We start from the raw sequence: 19,357 nt of genomic DNA, 5'->3' as shown, positions 1-19,357 counted from the left end.
TAAGGAATATTTCAATAAATATTTATATAAATATTTCTATATATATATATAATTAAAATAATCATCTAGAAAGGTAAATGTTGCATTGCAGTGGTTTTACTATTTGGTTCGGTACTTTACGATTCCGTAATCTTTTCCATTATCCAGATAGATAAGTTTACAAAGATTACCAGAGAGAAGAGATAAGCTTGCAAACTGGTAGCACCTGTTTAAAATATGATTTGTTAGAAAACAATTAACAAAAAGAAATGCTATAAATAATCAAACAAATTACCACTTTCGCTGTATCGAATGCAATCGTCCAGTTCTTGAGAAATTATATAATCCTTTGCACAAGTACAACGATCTTAAAAAATAGAAAAATGATTAGAGTTTCTTATGCATGTAATTTGAGTTAAATCAAGTATCGTATCGTACCATTTAAACAATCAACTTTCATCAACTCGGTTGAATTGGAATGTTTGTAGGTTTGAGTTACACACTCGTTGTGGGACACGCAACGTTGACCCAGTCCTAAAAATAATGATCAATTAAATAAATAGAACAATAAGATTGACAAAATCTTCTAATCGTAGCAACAAAACTAACCAACATCTCTGATACAGACAGGACCACGACGATGATAATTGTCCACGCACGTACAAACGTTTTCCTGACAGATGGTGTTCTGTAAAAATTCCTGACACTGCAAATCTTCTTGGCAACCTTCACCAACAGAGTTGGCTGCCTTCAAACATCGCGTACCATCCTCAGAAAGTACATAATCGACTTTACACTTGCATACTTCCATACACCTAGTGTTCTCCGATACGCACTCGTAATCCTGTTCGCATTTGTCACCTAAATCTATTCAACCGATCACAAAATATATTAAATACAAAGGTAATGTTCACGTTCCAAGTAGTTTAATGCAAATACTTACAAGCATTATTGATACATTTTGTTCTCTCAGGATTAGAATGTTGACTACTATCGCAAATGCAATAACCACCCACGCAATAACTGTCTTTGACATAACAGTTATGATTCGTTTGACATATTCTACCCAATCCTACAAAAATTGACAAAATAATTGTTATTTGTAATATCTTTAATAATTGTGGTTGTTCATCGTAAAAAAAAAAAAAACTAACCAATGGATTCGTAACACCTGCCGTTTACGAAATGTGCCGTGGAAGAACACTGACAAACTTGATTACGACACTCGGAATGTAGGGTAAAGGTCAAGTGACATTGGACATCGGCCATACAGGTATCCTCGATGTTGTTGGCCACTAAAAAATAAATTAAATGTTTAAAATATTCTACGAATTATAATATTAAAAAATGGTATAGGGAAACTAGGTCAATAGGTGAATGTTCGGAAAAGTTCGTGCCGATTTTGACGAAAGATTGAAGTTTCAATTTAATTATAATTTAATACTAAGTGGCATTCTATTTTACAACCTTTCTTTATGGGTAACTTGAAAATTTGATTTCTCCAAAACTTGTAAGGTTTTTTCAACAACAAAAAAGTGTATACCACGTACTGAAGATTGGCACAAACTTTCCGGACAATCCAATATTATTCGAATATATATATATATAGAAGATTTGTCCGTGTCTCATTGTTTGGTTGTGTTAGAGTTTAGTTGGATCGGTGAGCACGACGAACGACGATACGCTCCGAGTGAGTCGCGGGAGAGAAACCGTGAGAAAGGGACTGGTAGAAAAAGGAATAGGGAAGGTTCGGTAGGATGGAAGAGAAGAACTCGTTGCACCTTAGAGGTCGCCGACACCGTTTCGTGCAACGCTCCAGTAGAAGACGATTAATCATCAAAATCTTACATTCGTACTAGAACGTTTTAACTCTGCCCTACAACTTTAGTATCATTTCAAATCCCAACTTGATGACTTTAATCGAAAGAAATGATCTTGGAAAAATCTCCCCAGTTATTTTTCTCACAAGTTTAACTTTGTGAACAATGAAATATGTAAATAGTCTTAACGTGGGAACGTTTTGATACCTTTCAAGCAATGGTAATTGCTGTTGTTCCTGTAAACGACGTATCCGTCTTTGCAATAGCAAGCTTTCTGATTCCAACAGTAAGCATTTTCCATGCAATCCGAGTCGTAACGACATATCGCTAGGGTCTCTGTAAAATATATCATTATATTTCTATAAATACAAAATTAATTCAATTAGAAGAGAAAGTATGATAATAAATATGAAAAGTAATAGAATAGAATAATCGGTGGTGTCCCTGGAGGATGATGGATGGTTACGTACGAGGTGGAGATCTGCGATCGTTGCATTTAGGGTAATCCTCTAAGGGTAAAGAAATGCTGGCACAGACGGTGACGGGCACGAGAACGAGGAATCTCGTGATACCACCGATCACCATCCTCGAGATGTTACAAATCTTGTCTTCTTCTTCTCCTCCTCGTCTTCGTCCTTTTTCGAAGGTTGTTCCATCGACACTGTTGCCCTTCTTCTTCTTCTCCTCCTCCTCCTCCTCCTCTTCCTCCTTTTGCTTCGACAACTCCACCTCTTTCACGATCGTACATCCGAACAACAACAACAACAACAACAACAGCAACTTCTCTATCTATCTGACGTTTTTTTTTTCTTCCTCTCGTCGTTCTCCGAAGGCCAATCCTTCAATGGATGATACTCTTATTGTTTCGATCGCTTGCGCAACACGATTATGTGCTTTGTTCGATGCCTAACACACACGCACACACACGCACACCTTAAGCCCTGATTTTCTTCCTCATATTTACACACGCGTTCAATTACTTTGATTTTCCTCTTCCAAAAGAGATGGACACGTCATGTTCAAGCTGATGCAACTAACCATTGAAAAGTCTTTTTAAAAATAATTAAATAGTATATGATAACGTGATTGTTTCTACACCGTTAATCATCCATGACGGACGGTCTATTTCTCCAACACAAACGAACATATCTGCATATTTAAACACGCATGACTGAACTAACTACAACTATATTTGTAATTATTATTTAATGGCTTATACTATTAAGGAAATTATGTTAAGTTTAACACATATTGTTTACTTTAATGTTCTTAGTCATTAAACGAATTAAAATACTCGGTAATGTTTACGTAAAAAATGGAATGGAAAAACGAAGACTGTAAGTCTAGTGGTTACGTCATTGTATCGGATAAATCTATCTTAATAGAAAAATACTAATATAGTTAAACGTAGTATGAAATAGTTGCATCTCCATTTTCCCTTTCTAAACTCATTGCAAATAGAAAAACAAGTATTCTGTGGATTATTCTACTTAACTAATTACACACACGAGACTTTTATTCTTACGTTGGAAAGGTTCAGCTAACCGGTAAAGAATCAACAGCGTGAATCCGGCCTTCTTCTTCTTATTCTTCTCCTTTTGCAACACACAACCTTTTCACGATTCTTCGTGAAAAATAAGAAGAAGGAGAAGAAGAAGAAGAAGAAGAATGGATTACTGGGTCGCGAAACAGAATACAATGATCCTTTAACGAGTTCTTTTCTACACAACACATTAATCTAACTTCATATAAATATAAAAATATACTTAAAGAATGAAAGTTTTTGTTAAAATAGTTAGAGAACTAAACTAACGGCAAGAAATGGTGAAATTAATAGCCAGTTGCCAGGGACGGTGGGGAACCCGGTGCAAAGTTTCGTCTTACAACAACCTTTCGGATCGATAATTCCTTCACGACCTCGAACAAATGTTAATCGATATAATTTCACGTTGCTAAACGAGCAATAGAAATATCTTACCAATTATCGGCAGGAAAAAATGAGAATCAATTAAAGTACTTGATAATTATACCTATCAATCCATTGGGAAAAGGTTTTACAAAAAAAAAAAAAAAAAAAACAAAGGAAAAAAATGATTTCACTCAATCAAAGATCAAAGTATTATTGACGATCTATCAACGTGGATCTGACACTTGCAAATAAACAAAAACAACAACTAAAAAATAGAATAAAAATGAAAGGTAGAATAATAATAGTGACAAGGGGGGAGGGGGGGGATAAAAAAAAAAACAATGAAAAAAAATAAAAGGGAAAATGATAATTTATAAATCACGTTTGTTAAAAAAAAACTCACTTCTTTGCAAAAGATGTTGATGCTGTCCGTGCGCGAGGACGACTGATGTTTGAGCGAGGAAACATAGAAACACTGTCGGCGCTCGAATCGGCTTGCACCACCATTTTTTCCACTCTCCACCCCCGTTCAACAACGACGAACACTTCAACCTTTTCATTTCTTCGTTCTCTTGAATAATCCTCGACGAAATTAGTGAATTTTTCGTACTTTATCTTCTCATAACTTTTTAAACGAACACTCTTTAGCTACGATTCTTCATTAATATCTTGTTTAATTTATCTTATCTAATCGTTAGATAGAAGCTAAAGATAACAAACGAAGCTGTACGATTTTTCAATCATTCTACACGTAGAATATCTTTAACAGTATAGTTCTTTTAACAAGTCGCGATCGTGTCTCTTTTATACCAGGTGAAAATCATCAAAACCACACCTGCTATAATAAAATTCCACTTAGGTTAACTAACGATGTGTCATCGTTATCGTGTCAACGGTGATACTTTTGTGGTAGGAGAACTTGGAATCGTGGAAAGTGGTGGGATTTTCTTTCTATATATTCTCTTCTTCTTCTTCTTCTTCTTCTTCTTCTTCTTTTAATTAGAAAGTTTAATCCACCGATTTGAAAAGAAAACAACAAAATACAACGCCTTAGTTTATCTCTCGTATTATGATCGTATTATATTTCTCAACAGAGCGAGTTTAATGGCCAATCCATTTTTACTTTCTACATTTACACATTTTTCTTTTTATTTTTTTTTATTAACTCGCCCCTCCTCCCCCCCCCCCCTTCCTATATATACATATATATATATTTGATTAAAGTTTAGAACTAAAAAATAATTATTGATACTGGGCTTTTTATTTGTTTAATAGAAAAATTAAACTTTGATAAAGTTTCATATAAAAGTATTTTTTAAACAATTTCTCTCTCTCTCTCTCTCTCTTGCTTTCTATACATATAAACCTATATATATATATATATATTATGTATGCATACATATACAGTACTAGTATGAAGTGCACATTACTCTTTAAATAAAATACTAGAAAAGCTTAGTGTTGCTAGCAAAAGAAAAAAAAATGAACGATTAAACTAAAGAAAAAAAAGGGAAAGAATAATAAAAAAAAAAAAACGAGAGATTCTTTTCCCCATTGGAATATTGAAAAAAGTCTTCTTTGTTCTTTGGTATCGCAAGGATTTAAATATCGATCGTAAAGTAACATTTTTGAAAAATGAGAATGAATGAAATCGTTGAAAAATCTTTTGCTACTTTTTCACACCGTAGGATTTGTTGTTTGAGATGTTTTGATGTTCTTCTTTCGTGTACAAGTACTTAACAAAAATGAAAAATTCATGAAGTACACCAAACAGGGGTTGACTTAGCAGATCTATTAAATCTTCGTCGAGTAGATTTCTATTAATGATAGAAACCATAAATGAAGGATGATAAGGCAACCATAATCACCATAAGAGAACCATTAATGTTCATTAGAACGCCTGAAAAATAAATATTCAAAACGTATGATATATTTTTTCATTGACAAATTAATGTTTTCTTTGATTCTTACCTGCATTAACGCACTTGTCTCCATCTTTAAAATAATCTACTGCGCAATCGCAAATGCTTCCAACGCATACCAACCTTTTATTTATCATTTTGGTATTATTTTCAAGCTGGTAACATTCGTAATCATGTTTGCAAGGTTCACCGATACCTAAATAATTATCAAATAATTATTCAATGCAATAATTATTGTTATTATTATTAATATTATAATAGCTCACTTTTGCTACGAATACATTGTCCAGTTTCTGCCACGAAATGTTTATCATTAGGACATTGACATTTATTTTCTATACAGGTAGAATCTGGTATCGTAGAACACGTGATATTTTCCATACAAGATTCGTTGATATTATTTACAAAAGGAACGCAATTTTTTCCGGTTTTATCGATTGCATTGTTCTCATTACACCCACAGATTTTCTTGTCCGTACAAATGGCGCCCTTTATATGATTACATTCCTCCGATGTTGAACATGATCCACCGAAAACTAAAGGACAATCAAATTCAAACATAATGGATCATCATCAAGTTTTTGTTTTCTTATCAAATCACATTTTACCAGCTATTTTCCAGCAAACGTTGTTAACTGCATGATACCCGTCAATGCAAACGCATTCCAGTCCTTGGCAGGTTGTGTTAGGTTGAAAAGCTAAACATTGTTTATCCTCGATGCAAGGAAAATTCAATGATCTGGCAGCTGCAAGTAAAAGAATTTGTTTGATTGTACGTATGTTTATAGTTTGTAGCGAAAATTTAGCTCTTTCTAACCTTGTAGACATTGTTGTTTGTCCATCGAAAACACGAAACCTTTGATACATTCGCACTGACTTCGACTAGTATTGCAATAACTGTTATTTAATTGACAATCTAAGTCGTGTTTGCACGGGTGATAAAGGGTCGGTACTGTAACACACGATTAACATAAAAACTTGGTTTTTTTGTTAACTTTCAAATGTGCCCATAATTATGAAAGTGGTCTCTAAGTGATCTATAAGTCAAAATTATCAGTTATTTCACATGAAATTATTTTAAATTAAATAAATTCAATGTATTTTTCATGAAATATTCAAATGTAATAATACATGACTTAGATCATTTTTATAATTATGAGCACAAATATGTTTCCATGTAATTTTCATTTTACCAATTGCTTTTTCTTGCTGCGAAGCTATTTGTAAACCGGAACAATTGAACATTTTTCCTTGCTCATTTTCGCAAGCGCAAAATTTGTTCAGACATGTCGAATTTTTCTGATCTTTCGATAAGAGTGAACAATCAACATCACTTTTACATGGAACCGGTAATTCTGTAATTTAATTTCATTAGATTTTTACAAATTGAACAATAACGTTGCAATACGTAAAACAATTGGGATATTTTAATTATTTCGAGTCGAGAGAAACATAATTTATTTAATCCTCGGTTTACAAGTATAATAATAAGAGACCAATTTTTAGCGTTGATTCATAAGATCATCGTTTTAATCTCTTCAAGGATATCTAAGCGTACACAGCAATTAACGCGTTTCCTCTTTGATGCTTAAAGACAATAATATTCTACTCTCTATTAGTAGCAATTTTGTTTTCTACTTTTTTTTTTCTTTCTTTTCTTTCTTTCTTTGTGCTAACCTCGATACTCATAATATTGATATACACCATGTATATATATATGATACAATTCTTAGAAAGACTTCACTGAAATCCACAACAAACTCTCGTGTGGTGATTAAACTTCAATGTCGAGTTACGATAAACAGTGTAATTCTTCTTACCAAAGAAAAGAAGAAAAAAAATTCTTAACCCCATACGTACTTACATGAAATCTCAAATCTGCAGAGTAATATGTTTATTACAATTGCTAAAATAAAATAGTCTAAACGAGTAAAGTATTTGAATGATCGCGTAATTAACATCTCTGCGTTGTGTTTTATCAAATCAAAATTACATTAATTACAATTGCAAAAAATCTCAATTAAATTAATAAACGATTCGATCGTAGAAAATTTGTCGATTTTTAGTTAACATTTTGTCAATTTTGTCCTTGTTAAAGACACCTACCCTTATTACCAATCTAAGATTGTTGTTTAATCATTTAAATTTGATCGTAAAAATACTAAAAACGTTTCATAAAATTCCAATAGAATGATTCATACGACACGTGTAGATTCACATAAATGCAGAAACATGGAAAGAAAGAGATCGGATTAAAAATAATTACCAAAATTGAGACAATCGATCGGACGATCGAGTAGAAATAAAATAGCAAAAATAAGAAGATTATTTCTCATGATGATTGACAATGAAATATAATAATTTCTATTATAATCACTGTAGAAAAGTATAATTGTTGTTAACTTTTGAACTAGAAATGCAAACGTGTAACTAAACAACCATTCAACGTAAATGGCAACGTGCGACTGGCGAATACGAGAATCCTCTCTCAGTTCTCTCTCGCGAAGGCCTTTTCCCACTCTCTCTCTCTCCCATTCTGATTTTGCCTTCTAATTTTCCTTCTCTGTCTTTCTTCCTTTATTTCACCGGTACTACCTCTTACTCTATTTTACTTCGCATCAGCATTTGCGAGTCTTTTATACAAGGTGTCTCGCGTTTCGATCAACCATCCAAATCTAAGTTTCTTAGAAAACAAACTTTACAAATGTATTTCATACTTTGATACTTTTTCATCGTCAATCATTTTCTCATGCAACTTTTGCTTTCCTCGTTCTTTCATAGTCAGATGAAATTAATCGGATTTTTTGGTTTCTTTTTTTTTTTTCAGAACTCCCTTTAACACAAGTGGCCTTAAAGATTGGGGAAACGACTATTACGTTTAGGTGAAATGAAAAATGCATCAGAATGAAATATAAATGTTTGTCTTCTTATAAATAAATTGTCGTAATGACCTTATACGTCAATTCACATAAATCTAATGAACCATGGACACTGTCAATCTCATCCCACGTTTATCATCGAAGATGGAGAATCGTCAATCCTTTTTTAAAATCGATCCTACGATATAACACATTTATCATCGATTTAATTTATCGAAAGATCTCACGTCTTTAATGGGTAACCTTCTCACAGTTTCTATTTCCGTTTTATTCACAAGATATTTCTCGACAATGACGGTGAACATTTGTAAGAGATAAGAGAAAAGTACTTTGCTTTGCTTTGTATTTCCATGATGAACCAACTTGATTTCTAATCAATTTCAACTTTCGTTCTACATAAGTGGAAACTTTGTATGTGTTGTTGTTGTCGTGCATACAATGAAACAAATATCGCGTGTCATAGTTTTAATCAAATTAATAGATATTCAAATTAATGATAAATCCTGTTGCATTTCATTGCATAATAGGTAACAGTTCGAAATATATTTATTTTTGACGAATGTTAAACATATTCATCCATCCGACACGTTTAACAAATAGTTTGAATCATTGTTTAATCAGAATTGTACTGTTTTTTTATTGAAAATTCTTAGAAAGGTTCTTCTCGTTAGAAAAATATATATATACTCGTATATATAAATGTATATCAAAAGAGATAGATAAAGAGATAAGCATTATCACAGTAAGGTGTGTGCACGTTGGAGAGAAAAGTGAGTCAATTTGAACGTCTATTCAGTTGACAAAATTGTGCGTGATGCTCTCATTGTTTCACGATTAATACATCTAATTATTATAGATAAAAATTTATAATTTTACAACGATGATAGCAATTATCAGACAACTTGTCTTTTGTTTCGTTGGTATTGAATTGTTCTTGTGTTCAGCTGAAAGTATAAGTAAGTGTATACGTGTGTTACAAAAAACCTGCACTCAAACTTACTTTGTGATATTTTGATTGAATAAAATGAATGACTTTTTGAATGATAGAAAAACCACATGGAACTGCGTTGTTCGGTGAACCATGCGAAAGGGATTACCATTGCATCGAGAATGCATTTTGTCGTGGTCAAAGTATATGTCAATGTGAACAACATTATTCACCGAATCCCGAGAAAACGGCTTGTCTAGCAAGTATAATATTTATAATAACGAGATTAATAGTATTTAATTACATCCGACGATTACGAAGAAAAATGATATTGACAAATATTTCATTTGATTATTTTGCAGCAGTCGGATTAAGTTGCAAGGATGATTCTACTTGTGCAACCATGTCAAATGCAGTTTGTCGTCAAAACGTGTGTACTTGCAAAGACGAGTTCACATTGGATATCAACAATTCGTCTAATTGTATGAAAAGTAAGAGTATCGAGTATATTTTTCTTACTATATATCAGCGTATCATCGATTAGCTAGGGTTATGAAAAATTCACGAAAGATAAGAAAGTTAATCGGTGCATTTTAACTCTGATAACTCGTGTTATATCGTTTAAAAACGAATTTAACTTTGATAGGATATTTTTTCTTCTTTTACTGACTATCATATATTTTTGTAGGGCCATCGAGGGAAGGTGACGTTTGTCAGAGAAGGGACGAATGCGAAGAAGCTATGGAACGTGCAATATGCATCAATAATAAATGTCATTGCATCAATAGTTTTCGTTTCGTTAAGGAAATCGGCAAATGCATTGCAGCTCGCAGTAATAATTACTTCATTTTTGCAATTTGAATGAACCCTTTGCAATGGTGACTCGAAATAATTGATCCAGTGCAAAGGGTTAAATATTTTATTAAATAATAGACTAATAAATGATAATAATTCATTGATTTTCCTTTCAAGATTTATACAATTCGTGTAGCAAAGATTACGAGTGTTTCCTCGATGGTAAACCAAATATTTTACAATGCAAAAATAACGAATGCGTTTGCAGGGACAACGATTTGCATTGCAACACAGGTTAATGTTTATCTTAGACTCCTTTTCATTTTTTTTTGTTACTCTTTCTATCATTTATTTTTTATTTTTTTAGGTTCGTTCGTTGCAGCAACGATAGGACTAATCGTATCGACGCTAATCTTAGCACGGACAGCTTAATATTGATAAGAATTCATTGTACAATATTCGAAAAACAGAACAATTTTATGTATAAACATTTAAATTTCGTTCCTTCTTTTCCCCTACTCTATAACGAAAACGTTTTGCCAACTTAAATGACATTTCTCATTCGTAGTTTCGTTTACAAAAGTGTTGGCAACACTTTTGTAAACGAACGCACTCTGTTGTCTAATTGCAACAACATCGTTAAACTTGCTGGTGGACAGTGCAATTTAATTTATGAGACATTTATAATGCGTTAAATTGCATTATAAACAAATTAATTTATTAAAAATATAAAGGTATGTAATCATGTTACAATTAATTGTCATTTATGTACACTTGCAATTGAACATGCAAAATGAAATGACACGAAAAAAGAATGAGGTTAAGAAGTCAAGATTGAATGCAAAAGAATTGAACAAAGTTTAATGGAAATATTTGAATAGTGAATGAAATGAATAGAAATAAAATGACATTTCTGATTGATACAATGTAGAAATTTGTTCTTTTCAGAATGTCGTTCATCGTCAATACGATACGCACTGCAATTCGTGCATGGACACCACAAGTGAATACTGTACGGTATCGTTATCATGCTGATAAAATTGCAAAAGGTCCTTTAGTACGAAGACGTGGTTATGAGAGTCCAGTACATGTAAGAGGATTATTACCTCATACTGGTGGATTGAACAGACTTCCATTGCCAATCTATCGTCCTAAGAATGTTTGGACAGAAAAACGCGCATTGTTTGGACAAAATGATTATATTGATATTTTAGGATCTGAAAATTTGCATCCAACAAGAATAATGTACAATGTACAATCTTGGTTAAGAGGAGTTAAAGGAAACGAATATCAAATTTTGTTGAGAAGAAAGAAAATGTGGGGACCTGGTATCTTTCCTATTGCAAGGCCAACCAAATGGAGAGACCTGATGAAGAGAATCAACTTTCTATATAGGAGATTAAATAGAAAAACTAAAACAGGTTTTTCTAGAAAATCATAATAAATCAAATATCACGCTGTTTGTTATAACTTTAAGATTAATAATAAATATCAATTAGAAAAGTTAAAAACTACTTCGATCATTCGGCGGAGATAAGTGCACACAAATTGTTTCCTTCTTTTAACGTTATTCTTGAACATTCTTTGACAAAGTATAAAATAGCGAATTTATTTATTGACAATAATATTCATTATCCATCGGATATACGATTATTTTCACAATGATCAAGATCGCAAATGGTGTTTGTTATGCTAAAATACTTTTCATAATTGTTTTACTGTAAAAACATTTCATAATTTCATCACACGTATATACATTTGTTAAGCAGAAAAGTTCTTAATAATCAAAAGAAGATGGATATTTTCTAAGTACAATTAGGGTTAAAGAAGCCCTAAGAAACTAATTTTTTGCAGATCTACGTTTGATTATACGCATGTATGATGTATGTGTGTGGGTGTGTGTTTTGTATATATATATATATATATATATGCATATTCTATGTATGTACAAAATAATTGCGAGTATTGTCGTCGATTTTTCTTAAAAAATACCTATAATCCGTTCTTATCAAAAACTCGAGAACGTTGTAATATGATGTTTAACGTGTTCCGCGATGGTTCTTCCATGGTATTTAGCAAACTAGTTCAATTAATTTTCTCTAAAGTAGATTCTAGTTTCAATTTGTTTTTTTTTTCATTTCACACTCGAGGAAAGGTTTCTTCTTAATAATATTAATGATAGTACGTAAAAATAGAATACATACATATTGCAAATTGCTAATACTGTTTAAACCATCTCAAATATATAACTTGAAAACGGATTGGGGGTGGGGGGTGGGGGGAGCGACTAAAAATGAATAAAATTTGCTGCCTACACACACACCATCGCGAACAATACAAGAGAAATGGCGAGATAGATCGTTAATTCGGTTTAAGTTCTATATACATAAAACAATGGCAGTTACTCAAATTTTGTAAAAAGTTCTTTCCTTTTTTTTTGTTTGCTTTTGTTTGTTTTTTTATTTTTTTTATCTAGCCGTTGATCAATCAATTTGTCTAATTGAGCGTAATAAAAAGAATAGGTTCATAAATAATTTTGCAGAAACGATAGCAAGGTGGTTTCGTAATGTTTACTAGCATCTAGATTTCGAAGACTGTGCCTTTCATTAGGATAAATTTGCAGTTGATATGGTTTGCCAATTTTTACAAGAGCATTGATCAACTGACTGGTGTGAAAAAAGTGTACGTTCTCGTCTATCAGTCCGTGAATAATAAGAAGTCTATTTTCTTCATCGGGAAATTTGCTAACATATGTTAGAACCGAACCGCTCATATAACCGTGAGGATTATTTTGTGGAAGGTCCATGTAACGTTCGGTATAACCAGTGTCGTAAAAGTTCCATGATGTTACAGGTGCTCCGGCTATCGCCAACTACAAAAACATTAATTCATTATCAAATGATATTATTTGTTGTTATACAACGATTCAATTAATAACGGAGACGTACCTTAAATACATCGGGATATTGTATCAAACCCATGAGACTAAGATAACCACCGTAAGACCAACCGTGAAGAGCTACTCGATTCAAATCAATGTATCCTGTCGTTTCCGCTAACCATTTTAAAACTTCTACTTGATCTTTTAATTCAACAGTTCCCATACGACGTTTCAAATAGCTTTCAAATACCAATCCTCTATGCTGCGAGCCACGAGAATCAATTAAAACAACGCAATAGCCTTGTGCAGCCAGCATATGCATTCTTAAGTGTCTCATACCCTGTTGACAAATGTTTCATCCTTAATGTATAATTGTTAAACTTAGTTTAAATAAACCTATGAACACACATTTTTCTTCTACTCACTTTAAATGTATTCGATACAAGTTGTACTTCTGGACCACCGTAAACATTTAATATCGTAGGATACTTAACTCCCGTTTGGAAATTATGTGGTTTAAAAATCATCGAGTATATCGTGTCTCCTGACATTATTTTATGCGTATAAATCTCAGGTGCGAATAAATCCGATTCGGGAGAAGATGGTTCCAACAAATAACCAACCGGAGTTAGGGTTATACTTTCTACCGTCCAATCGGATTGGGACACCCTAAATACCTAAAACAGGAACGCATAATCGGACATAGTTAAAAGATAATCGTATCATTTAGTTATTTTTGATTGTGAACATATAATAATCGTCGTACTTGACATATGGGAAATATTTTGATGGAACTGTAAACGGTGACGAGCATAGTGCACTCCTTATTAAAATATACATTATTATAACTATAACCGGGTCTTGTTAAAAGTCTTATTTCTAGGGGACGACGAAGAGAGACTGCATAAACGTGCTGTTCCAATGGACCCTCTCTCAATCCACAAAAGTAAACAATAGAATTGGTCTCGTCCACCCATAATTTTTTACCCAATACTTCCCAATCACCTTGGGTCAATGCAATTTTTGAAGTAACTCGTGGCTGTAGAAAGATACTATCCATTCGATCCAAGGATTCTTCTACTCCGTTACTTAATCCTAAAAAAAAAAAAAAGAAAAAAAGAATCATCATTTACAAACATTCCAATAATTTGGACAATGACAAGAGATATGGTTTCTTTTTATGTACCACTTATGCTGGATGTTATGAGATACAGATGTCTAAAATCCGATTCTTCGCTACCCCAAAGAAATTTAACTTCGTTAGGGTCATCCGAAGGCAGGAAGTAAAGCAAATCATTGACGTTCACCCAAACTGCACTCTGCTCGGAATATAAAACCTGAACGCTTCCAGACGATGATTTAGTATTGTATACACTGGTAGGAGGCTCACAAAAATTGTCAACCGATAATAAAACCAGTTCGAGCTTTTGTTGTTTTCTGTCTAATAGCTGTACCCAAACGCTGTTCATTTAGAAAAAATCATTAGGAGATTATTAAACATTTAATGTTTCATACATACACGTTCATGGATATTTGTGCTTACTATTGGGCATCCGGGGTCCAACCAACTCTAACCATGTATTCCATCCATGGAAACATAATCTGTAGAGGATACTGTAGTTCTAATATTTCGTCGTCAACGATCTGTAGAGTTTCCGTTAATCGGAATTGCACCATTTTTAAATTACTCCTAGCGTTTGGCATACCAGCTCTAGGAAATCTAAATTCATCTACATCCTCGGAATTCGACGTTGAGGGAAAACAAAATATTTTCACTTCACTTTCGTCGACCTCTTCATATACTATTCTATAAATACCATCGTTAGATTTTGGCTGCCACCAGAAACCTATATACCTATATAAAATGCATTTTTGTTATAGCAAATTTTAAGTAGAACGCGTATGATCAAAGTTACAAACCTAGTGAATTCTTCTTGCATAACGTAAGAAGGAGTTCCAGCTGTAAGAGGATCATCTGCCATATTTCTGCCTCCTTTTCTAGCATGAGTTAATCTCACAGATGATCCTGTAACGCTATGCGACAAATATAAGTCACCGGAACAAGTGTAAGAAACTAAGGCATTGTTCCATGGGCAAATTTGTGGACACAGTTTAGCACCAGCAGTTGATATTCTAATCTCAGATGGGAACAAGGGTCCTGGCTGAAAAGTCCAAGAAATAGAATGAAAGATTTGCCTTTTTTTTTTTTTCAGATGAATAAATGTTTGATCAATTACCATAAAGCCAGTGTCTATACATTGATATAAACTACTCGCAGCTGGGAAAACTAATTTGCCACTTTCAGCATGAATTTCATAACTAGTTATACCCCAAGTAGCTAGCCTTTTTCTTTCCCACAATAGCTGTTCTTCCTTTGACAATCTATTTGTACTGGATACACTAAAAGCATATGGGAGAAGTAGGATATAAGAAACAATATGGTATAATGAAAGATCACTAATATTTTAGAATGCAGTATCTTACCTTTGAAAATTTGCTTCTATAACTGGTTGCCAATGAAGACGATACCCATTGGCATGATCAGAATGTGCAATATCAACATATAAAAGTGTGGTTTCCCAACCATTGTACGGTGTACTGAGGAAATATATTCTGGTGCTGAAAAGTGAACACAAATTTGTAGATACATGTGTTAAAGGTTTTTATTTTTAATCAATTAGCAATAATATAATAATTTACCGTCCATCAGGTAAAGATCGAAAAGTTATAGATCCAGGTACAGATCCTGCTGATACACTTGACATTCTTCTTCTCAAATCGCTAACCGATGCACGTATTTCCTGCCAGGTTTTTTCGTGACGGTTACATCGGTGGTTCCTGTTTGTTCTACGTTTTCGTTACAAGTATCCATATTTCTATATAATTGTATGTTTCTTTGAATATCTCCTAAGTCACGCGTACAACGGTACGAGACATCGTAGTAGACAACGTGAGACAACGATCATGATGACGATCACCTGTAACGATTCGCGACGTCACCCTTAAGGATTTATCTATTTATCTATCTTAAGATTTTCTTCTTCTTCTTCTTCTTCTTTTATTTTTCCTTTAGGAGTATTCTTTTTTGCACCATGCACCACCACCACCACCTACTTCCTACGAGAACGATTATTATTTTTAGGTTATTTCTACCCGCGGTCCGTCCATTCACTTTCACCTCTTTCTTTTTTCTTCTTGTACCTCCTCCTCCTCCTCCTCCACCACCTCCTTCTTCTCTTCCTCGTCGTCGTCGTCGTCGTCTTCGTCGTTGTCGTCGTCGTCGTCGTCGTTGTCTAACACGCTGGAGGTCTCCCTTCTCTCGCTAAAGTACGACATCAATTTATCGCAATTCGCGGATGCGCGTGCTTTGCTTTGCTTTACTACCGCCAAAAATTTCTTCTAGCCCGTTACACAAGAACAAGATAACCGATCACAGCGTGACAACATTATTTTCTAACCTAAACTTTTTTTTTATTCGCTCCTTCAGCTTCCCCTCTATTTATTTTTTCTTATCGCAATACTCGACTATGACGATGACGATGACGATGACGATGACGACTATACCGGTGCGGCGTGCACGCCAGATGGGAGAGTTTCTTTGTGATACCTGAACCGACAGACAGACAAAGACAAAGAGACAAAGACAACCGACAAATTTTCAAACCCAAACGAATGAGAATAAAATCGCGCCAAAACTGCAATCTTTTCAATTTTTCTTCTTCCACAATGCTAATGTTGGAGCTTTGAATAATTAGAATTTTGTTTTAAACTACAAAATACAAATACCACCACCATCTTTATTGGTCAACCAATCGGATCGTAGAGAAAAAAAATGTCGACGTCCTCCACCAATGGAACGTACCAATTGACGACTACGGGCGGACGCAATTTTTTATAAACAACGAAATTCATTTATTTTCATTCGTCTTAACCAATCAAGTGCTTACAATTTTTTTTTTTTTTTTTTAATATTATGTATTGTTTAAGAATGCACACATATCTTTTTTCCTTTTAAAATGATGAGATTTGTTATAAATTTTTCGTCAGCATAAGCAGCAATCTTGGTTGCTATTTGCGATAATGCGAACCAATGGGCTAACACATTTATGCAAAAATACAATGTCAGTTGATTTTGAAAAAAAAAAAAAAATAAAAGAACAATGATAAAGATAAACGAAACGTGATCCTCTTGACAACGTATATTCAAATAAATATTTCGAATGGAATATGTGCAATTTTGAAAATCTTACACTTGCATTGTCACGTCGTTCGTTCTTAACATCGTGGTAATCTCATTGACCAATCACCATTTTCAAGGTTTAATGAATAATTTGGAAATAAAATTTCCTGTTTACAGACAGAATATTCCGAAAAATTAAATTAACACACGCGCAAAATTGAGAAGAAAAAAAAGAAAGAAAATTTCGATAATGAACGATAAGAAGAAACAGGGCGATGATTGTTCGTCACGTTTTCAAAATCAATTTCGTTGGAATTTTTTCAAGAGCATTAAACCGGCAAATATAAAAATATTCGAGGTAAGCTAGAAATGAATTTTGCCATAGCAATCAATGCAGAACAACCGTTTAGAACCACGCATAAACTCAGGGGAGAAGTGGGGGCTTAGGATAAAATAAATTGGATACATTAATTGAAGATAAAATCACTTTGGAAAACATGTAACATTCTCTCTCGTTCGCGGTTTCAATCGAGGTAAAAGCATCACATTCCGAATGACCGAGAGAGAGAGAGAGAGAAAAAGAGAGATGTAACTCGGAGGATAGTAAATGGTGACGGTCGAAACGATATTCCAAGTGGAGTTTTATTTTTAAAACATCACCCGAAGAACCGGACATGTTTAAGGGCAAAGAAAACGAGTAATACCGAAGGGAAAGATAGGAGCTAGTAGAAAGACAAAAAAAAAAGAAAAATAAAATGTCGCGTGTCTTTTCTACTATCTCGAGATGGTCCTCCTCTTCTCCACACGTAACTGCAATTTTCTCTCTCGTACACATATTCCTAGGGCAGTATATTTCCTTGAGATATAAGGAAACGCCTTGGTTCCGAGAATTCTACTGGGAATTTCTTTCTTTTTTTTTTTTTCCTTTTTTTTCCCTTCGATACGACTTTTTTCTCTTCCTCTTTTACTAGCGGAAAAATGTTGGGGAAAACCGGGTCTCGTAAAACGATCGCTTTTCTACGGGAAATGTTTTTTCAATGTCTTAGACGAACTAATCCAAATTATAAAAGTACATAATAATAATAATAATAATAATAATTTCTTATATTTTGTGATCAGATGATCTTTTTCAAGTTCTCGGATCGATGGTAAAACAAAAAAAGGGGAAGGATTAGAATTAGGGTGAAACAGAGAGTCAGTCGATATTCTCGTTTCTTACCTTTATTAAGTTTTTGAATCGGGCTGTACGAAAGAGAGAAAAAGAAATGCGCGCATTTAGACGAAACCCTCCAGCATCAAAGATTTAAACTCCGTTACTCTTTGCCCTGTCGTTCCTTCGTTATTCCCTATTTCTCTCCCTTTCTTTTCAACGTTTACCAAGAGACCTACAACCCTCTCTTTACTCCCTCCTGATCCTACTCAAGGGGTGGACCATTAAACTGGAGTATCAAACGAGTTACAGGAAATGTGCATTTGCTTGGGAAAATAAAAATATCCTATCGGAACTCTCTCTCTCTCTCTTATTGCTTCTTTTTTATTATAACAAAAGTTATTAAATATAATACTAATTAGTTTTGTTGTTAGGTATTCGTTAAAGATACTCGTAAAACTTTTTTTTTTAGTTGGCATGCAAGAACGAGAAACGACATACTTAACTTTTTTAGCTTCAACTTTCTCCCTACAGTTTTTTTCTTTTTTTTCTTCTTCTCTTTCCGTGTTCCAGAGAGAACAACGGGCGTCCTGTCCGAGTTGGTTGCTGCATAATGCAGTCAGAGCTATATATTGAATATCACGTCTCGTGGTAAAGTGATAACGAAATCCTCCTGAAGCCCCCTCGTCGTACGCCTACGTACGCGGAATATTATACAACCGACGACTAAAAAAAAAAAAAAAAAAAAAAAAACACACACAAAACTACTCCTACGTGTCTTTTTTTTCTTAAAAGGGATATATATCTCATAAAAAAACATAGACGTATTCCTATTTTTCTTTTTTATTATTAAACTAACCCCTAGCACGTGGAAAAGCTAAAGGAATCTTTAAAATATCAATTCGTGTAGGGAG

The 19,357-nt window shown here is 33.6% G+C and overlaps 5 protein-coding genes across 12 annotated transcripts; 2 read left to right on the top strand and 3 right to left on the bottom strand.

Annotated features, from left to right (window-relative positions):
• Nucleotides 1–7: 7 nt before the first annotated feature.
• On the bottom strand, nt 8–4,444 carry LOC107069766 (prion-like-(Q/N-rich) domain-bearing protein 25). Of its 8 annotated transcripts, none has more exons than XM_015327339.2 (9): nt 4,112–4,190; nt 2,270–2,948; nt 2,007–2,135; nt 1,134–1,274; nt 923–1,051; nt 589–846; nt 418–513; nt 275–346; nt 8–205 (listed from the first exon to the last, which is right to left on the bottom strand). In XM_015327339.2, the coding sequence occupies exons 2-9, from the start codon at nt 2,382–2,384 to the stop codon at nt 117–119; spliced, it is 1,029 nt and encodes a 342-aa protein (XP_015182825.2). In that variant the 5' UTR covers nt 2,385–2,948; nt 4,112–4,190; the 3' UTR covers nt 8–116. The 8 variants fall into 8 exon arrangements, with proteins under 8 accessions (XP_015182825.2, XP_089032020.1, XP_015182828.2 ...); XM_089175894.1 differs by having other exon boundaries at nt 2,270–2,638; XM_015327342.2 differs by having other exon boundaries at nt 2,270–2,832; nt 4,112–4,168.
• Nucleotides 4,445–4,949: 505 nt separating this feature from the next.
• Nucleotides 4,950–8,460, bottom strand: LOC107069764 (uncharacterized). Its single transcript, XM_015327327.2, has 7 exons — nt 7,897–8,460; nt 6,824–6,985; nt 6,448–6,582; nt 6,239–6,376; nt 5,897–6,166; nt 5,680–5,826; nt 4,950–5,608 (listed from the first exon to the last, which is right to left on the bottom strand). Exons 1-7 carry the CDS (start codon nt 7,964–7,966, stop codon nt 5,529–5,531), a joined length of 1,002 nt encoding a protein of 333 aa, XP_015182813.2. The 5' UTR covers nt 7,967–8,460; the 3' UTR covers nt 4,950–5,528.
• A 714-nt stretch (nt 8,461–9,174) lies between these two features.
• On the top strand, nt 9,175–10,728 carry LOC107069767 (uncharacterized). Its single transcript, XM_089175940.1, has 6 exons — nt 9,175–9,465; nt 9,557–9,700; nt 9,800–9,928; nt 10,126–10,269; nt 10,410–10,526; nt 10,600–10,728. The coding sequence occupies exons 1-6, from the start codon at nt 9,390–9,392 to the stop codon at nt 10,662–10,664; spliced, it is 675 nt and encodes a 224-aa protein (XP_089032066.1). The 5' UTR covers nt 9,175–9,389; the 3' UTR covers nt 10,665–10,728.
• Nucleotides 10,729–10,810: 82 nt separating this feature from the next.
• mRpL51 (mitochondrial ribosomal protein L51) lies at nt 10,811–11,743 on the top strand. The gene is made up of 2 exons (XM_015327346.2): nt 10,811–10,966; nt 11,181–11,743. The coding sequence occupies exon 2, from the start codon at nt 11,182–11,184 to the stop codon at nt 11,671–11,673; it is 492 nt and encodes a 163-aa protein (XP_015182832.1). The 5' UTR covers nt 10,811–10,966; nt 11,181; the 3' UTR covers nt 11,674–11,743.
• Nucleotides 11,744–11,825: 82 nt separating this feature from the next.
• LOC107069762 (dipeptidyl peptidase 9) lies at nt 11,826–18,700 on the bottom strand. The gene is given in 12 exon segments (XM_089175721.1): nt 11,826–13,104; nt 13,181–13,453; nt 13,539–13,790; nt 13,880–14,208; nt 14,300–14,574; nt 14,657–14,968; nt 15,034–15,275; nt 15,351–15,513; nt 15,598–15,732; nt 15,814–15,931; nt 15,934–16,230; nt 16,292–18,700. Coding segments are annotated over 11 exon segments (2,499 nt in total). The 5' UTR covers nt 15,986–16,230; nt 16,292–18,700; the 3' UTR covers nt 11,826–12,756.
• Between the last annotated feature and the right edge of the window lie 657 nt (nt 18,701–19,357).

The sequence above is a fragment of the Polistes dominula genome, unplaced genomic scaffold (assembly GCF_049000335.1).
Source record: "Polistes dominula isolate Pdom_NZ unplaced genomic scaffold, Pdom_raw_medaka contig_32, whole genome shotgun sequence".
NCBI classification, from domain to species: domain Eukaryota; kingdom Metazoa; phylum Arthropoda; class Insecta; order Hymenoptera; family Vespidae; genus Polistes; species Polistes dominula.
This window is presented reverse-complemented; position numbering and strand designations above follow the sequence as displayed.

What these genes read in the sequence shown, in the direction of transcription:
- mRpL51 (XM_015327346.2), top strand. Translation starts at nt 11,182, where the DNA reads ATGTCGTTCATCGTCAATACGATACGCACTGCAATTCGTGCATGGACA.
- LOC107069764 (XM_015327327.2), bottom strand. Translation starts at nt 7,966, where the DNA reads ATGAGAAATAATCTTCTTATTTTTGCTATTTTATTTCTACTCGATCGT. An exon ending in GCAGCAAGAAAAAGCAATTG is followed by an intron (nt 6,583 to 6,823) that starts GTAAAATGAAAA and finishes CGTGTGTTACAG; the next exon opens with TACCGACCCTTTATCACCCG. An exon ending in CAAACAACAATGTCTACAAG is followed by an intron (nt 6,377 to 6,447) that starts GTTAGAAAGAGC and finishes TTTTACTTGCAG; the next exon opens with CTGCCAGATCATTGAATTTT.
- LOC107069766 (XM_015327334.2), bottom strand. Translation starts at nt 4,268, where the DNA reads ATGAAAAGGTTGAAGTGTTCGTCGTTGTTGAACGGGGGTGGAGAGTGG. An exon ending in CAATTACCATTGCTTGAAAG is followed by an intron (nt 1,275 to 2,006) that starts GTATCAAAACGT and finishes TTTATTTTTTAG; the next exon opens with TGGCCAACAACATCGAGGAT. An exon ending in AAAATGTATCAATAATGCTT is followed by an intron (nt 847 to 922) that starts GTAAGTATTTGC and finishes TCGGTTGAATAG; the next exon opens with ATTTAGGTGACAAATGCGAA.
- LOC107069767 (XM_089175940.1), top strand. Translation starts at nt 9,390, where the DNA reads ATGATAGCAATTATCAGACAACTTGTCTTTTGTTTCGTTGGTATTGAA. An exon ending in GTGTTCAGCTGAAAGTATAA is followed by an intron (nt 9,466 to 9,556) that starts GTAAGTGTATAC and finishes TTTGAATGATAG; the next exon opens with AAAAACCACATGGAACTGCG. An exon ending in GAAAACGGCTTGTCTAGCAA is followed by an intron (nt 9,701 to 9,799) that starts GTATAATATTTA and finishes ATTATTTTGCAG; the next exon opens with CAGTCGGATTAAGTTGCAAG.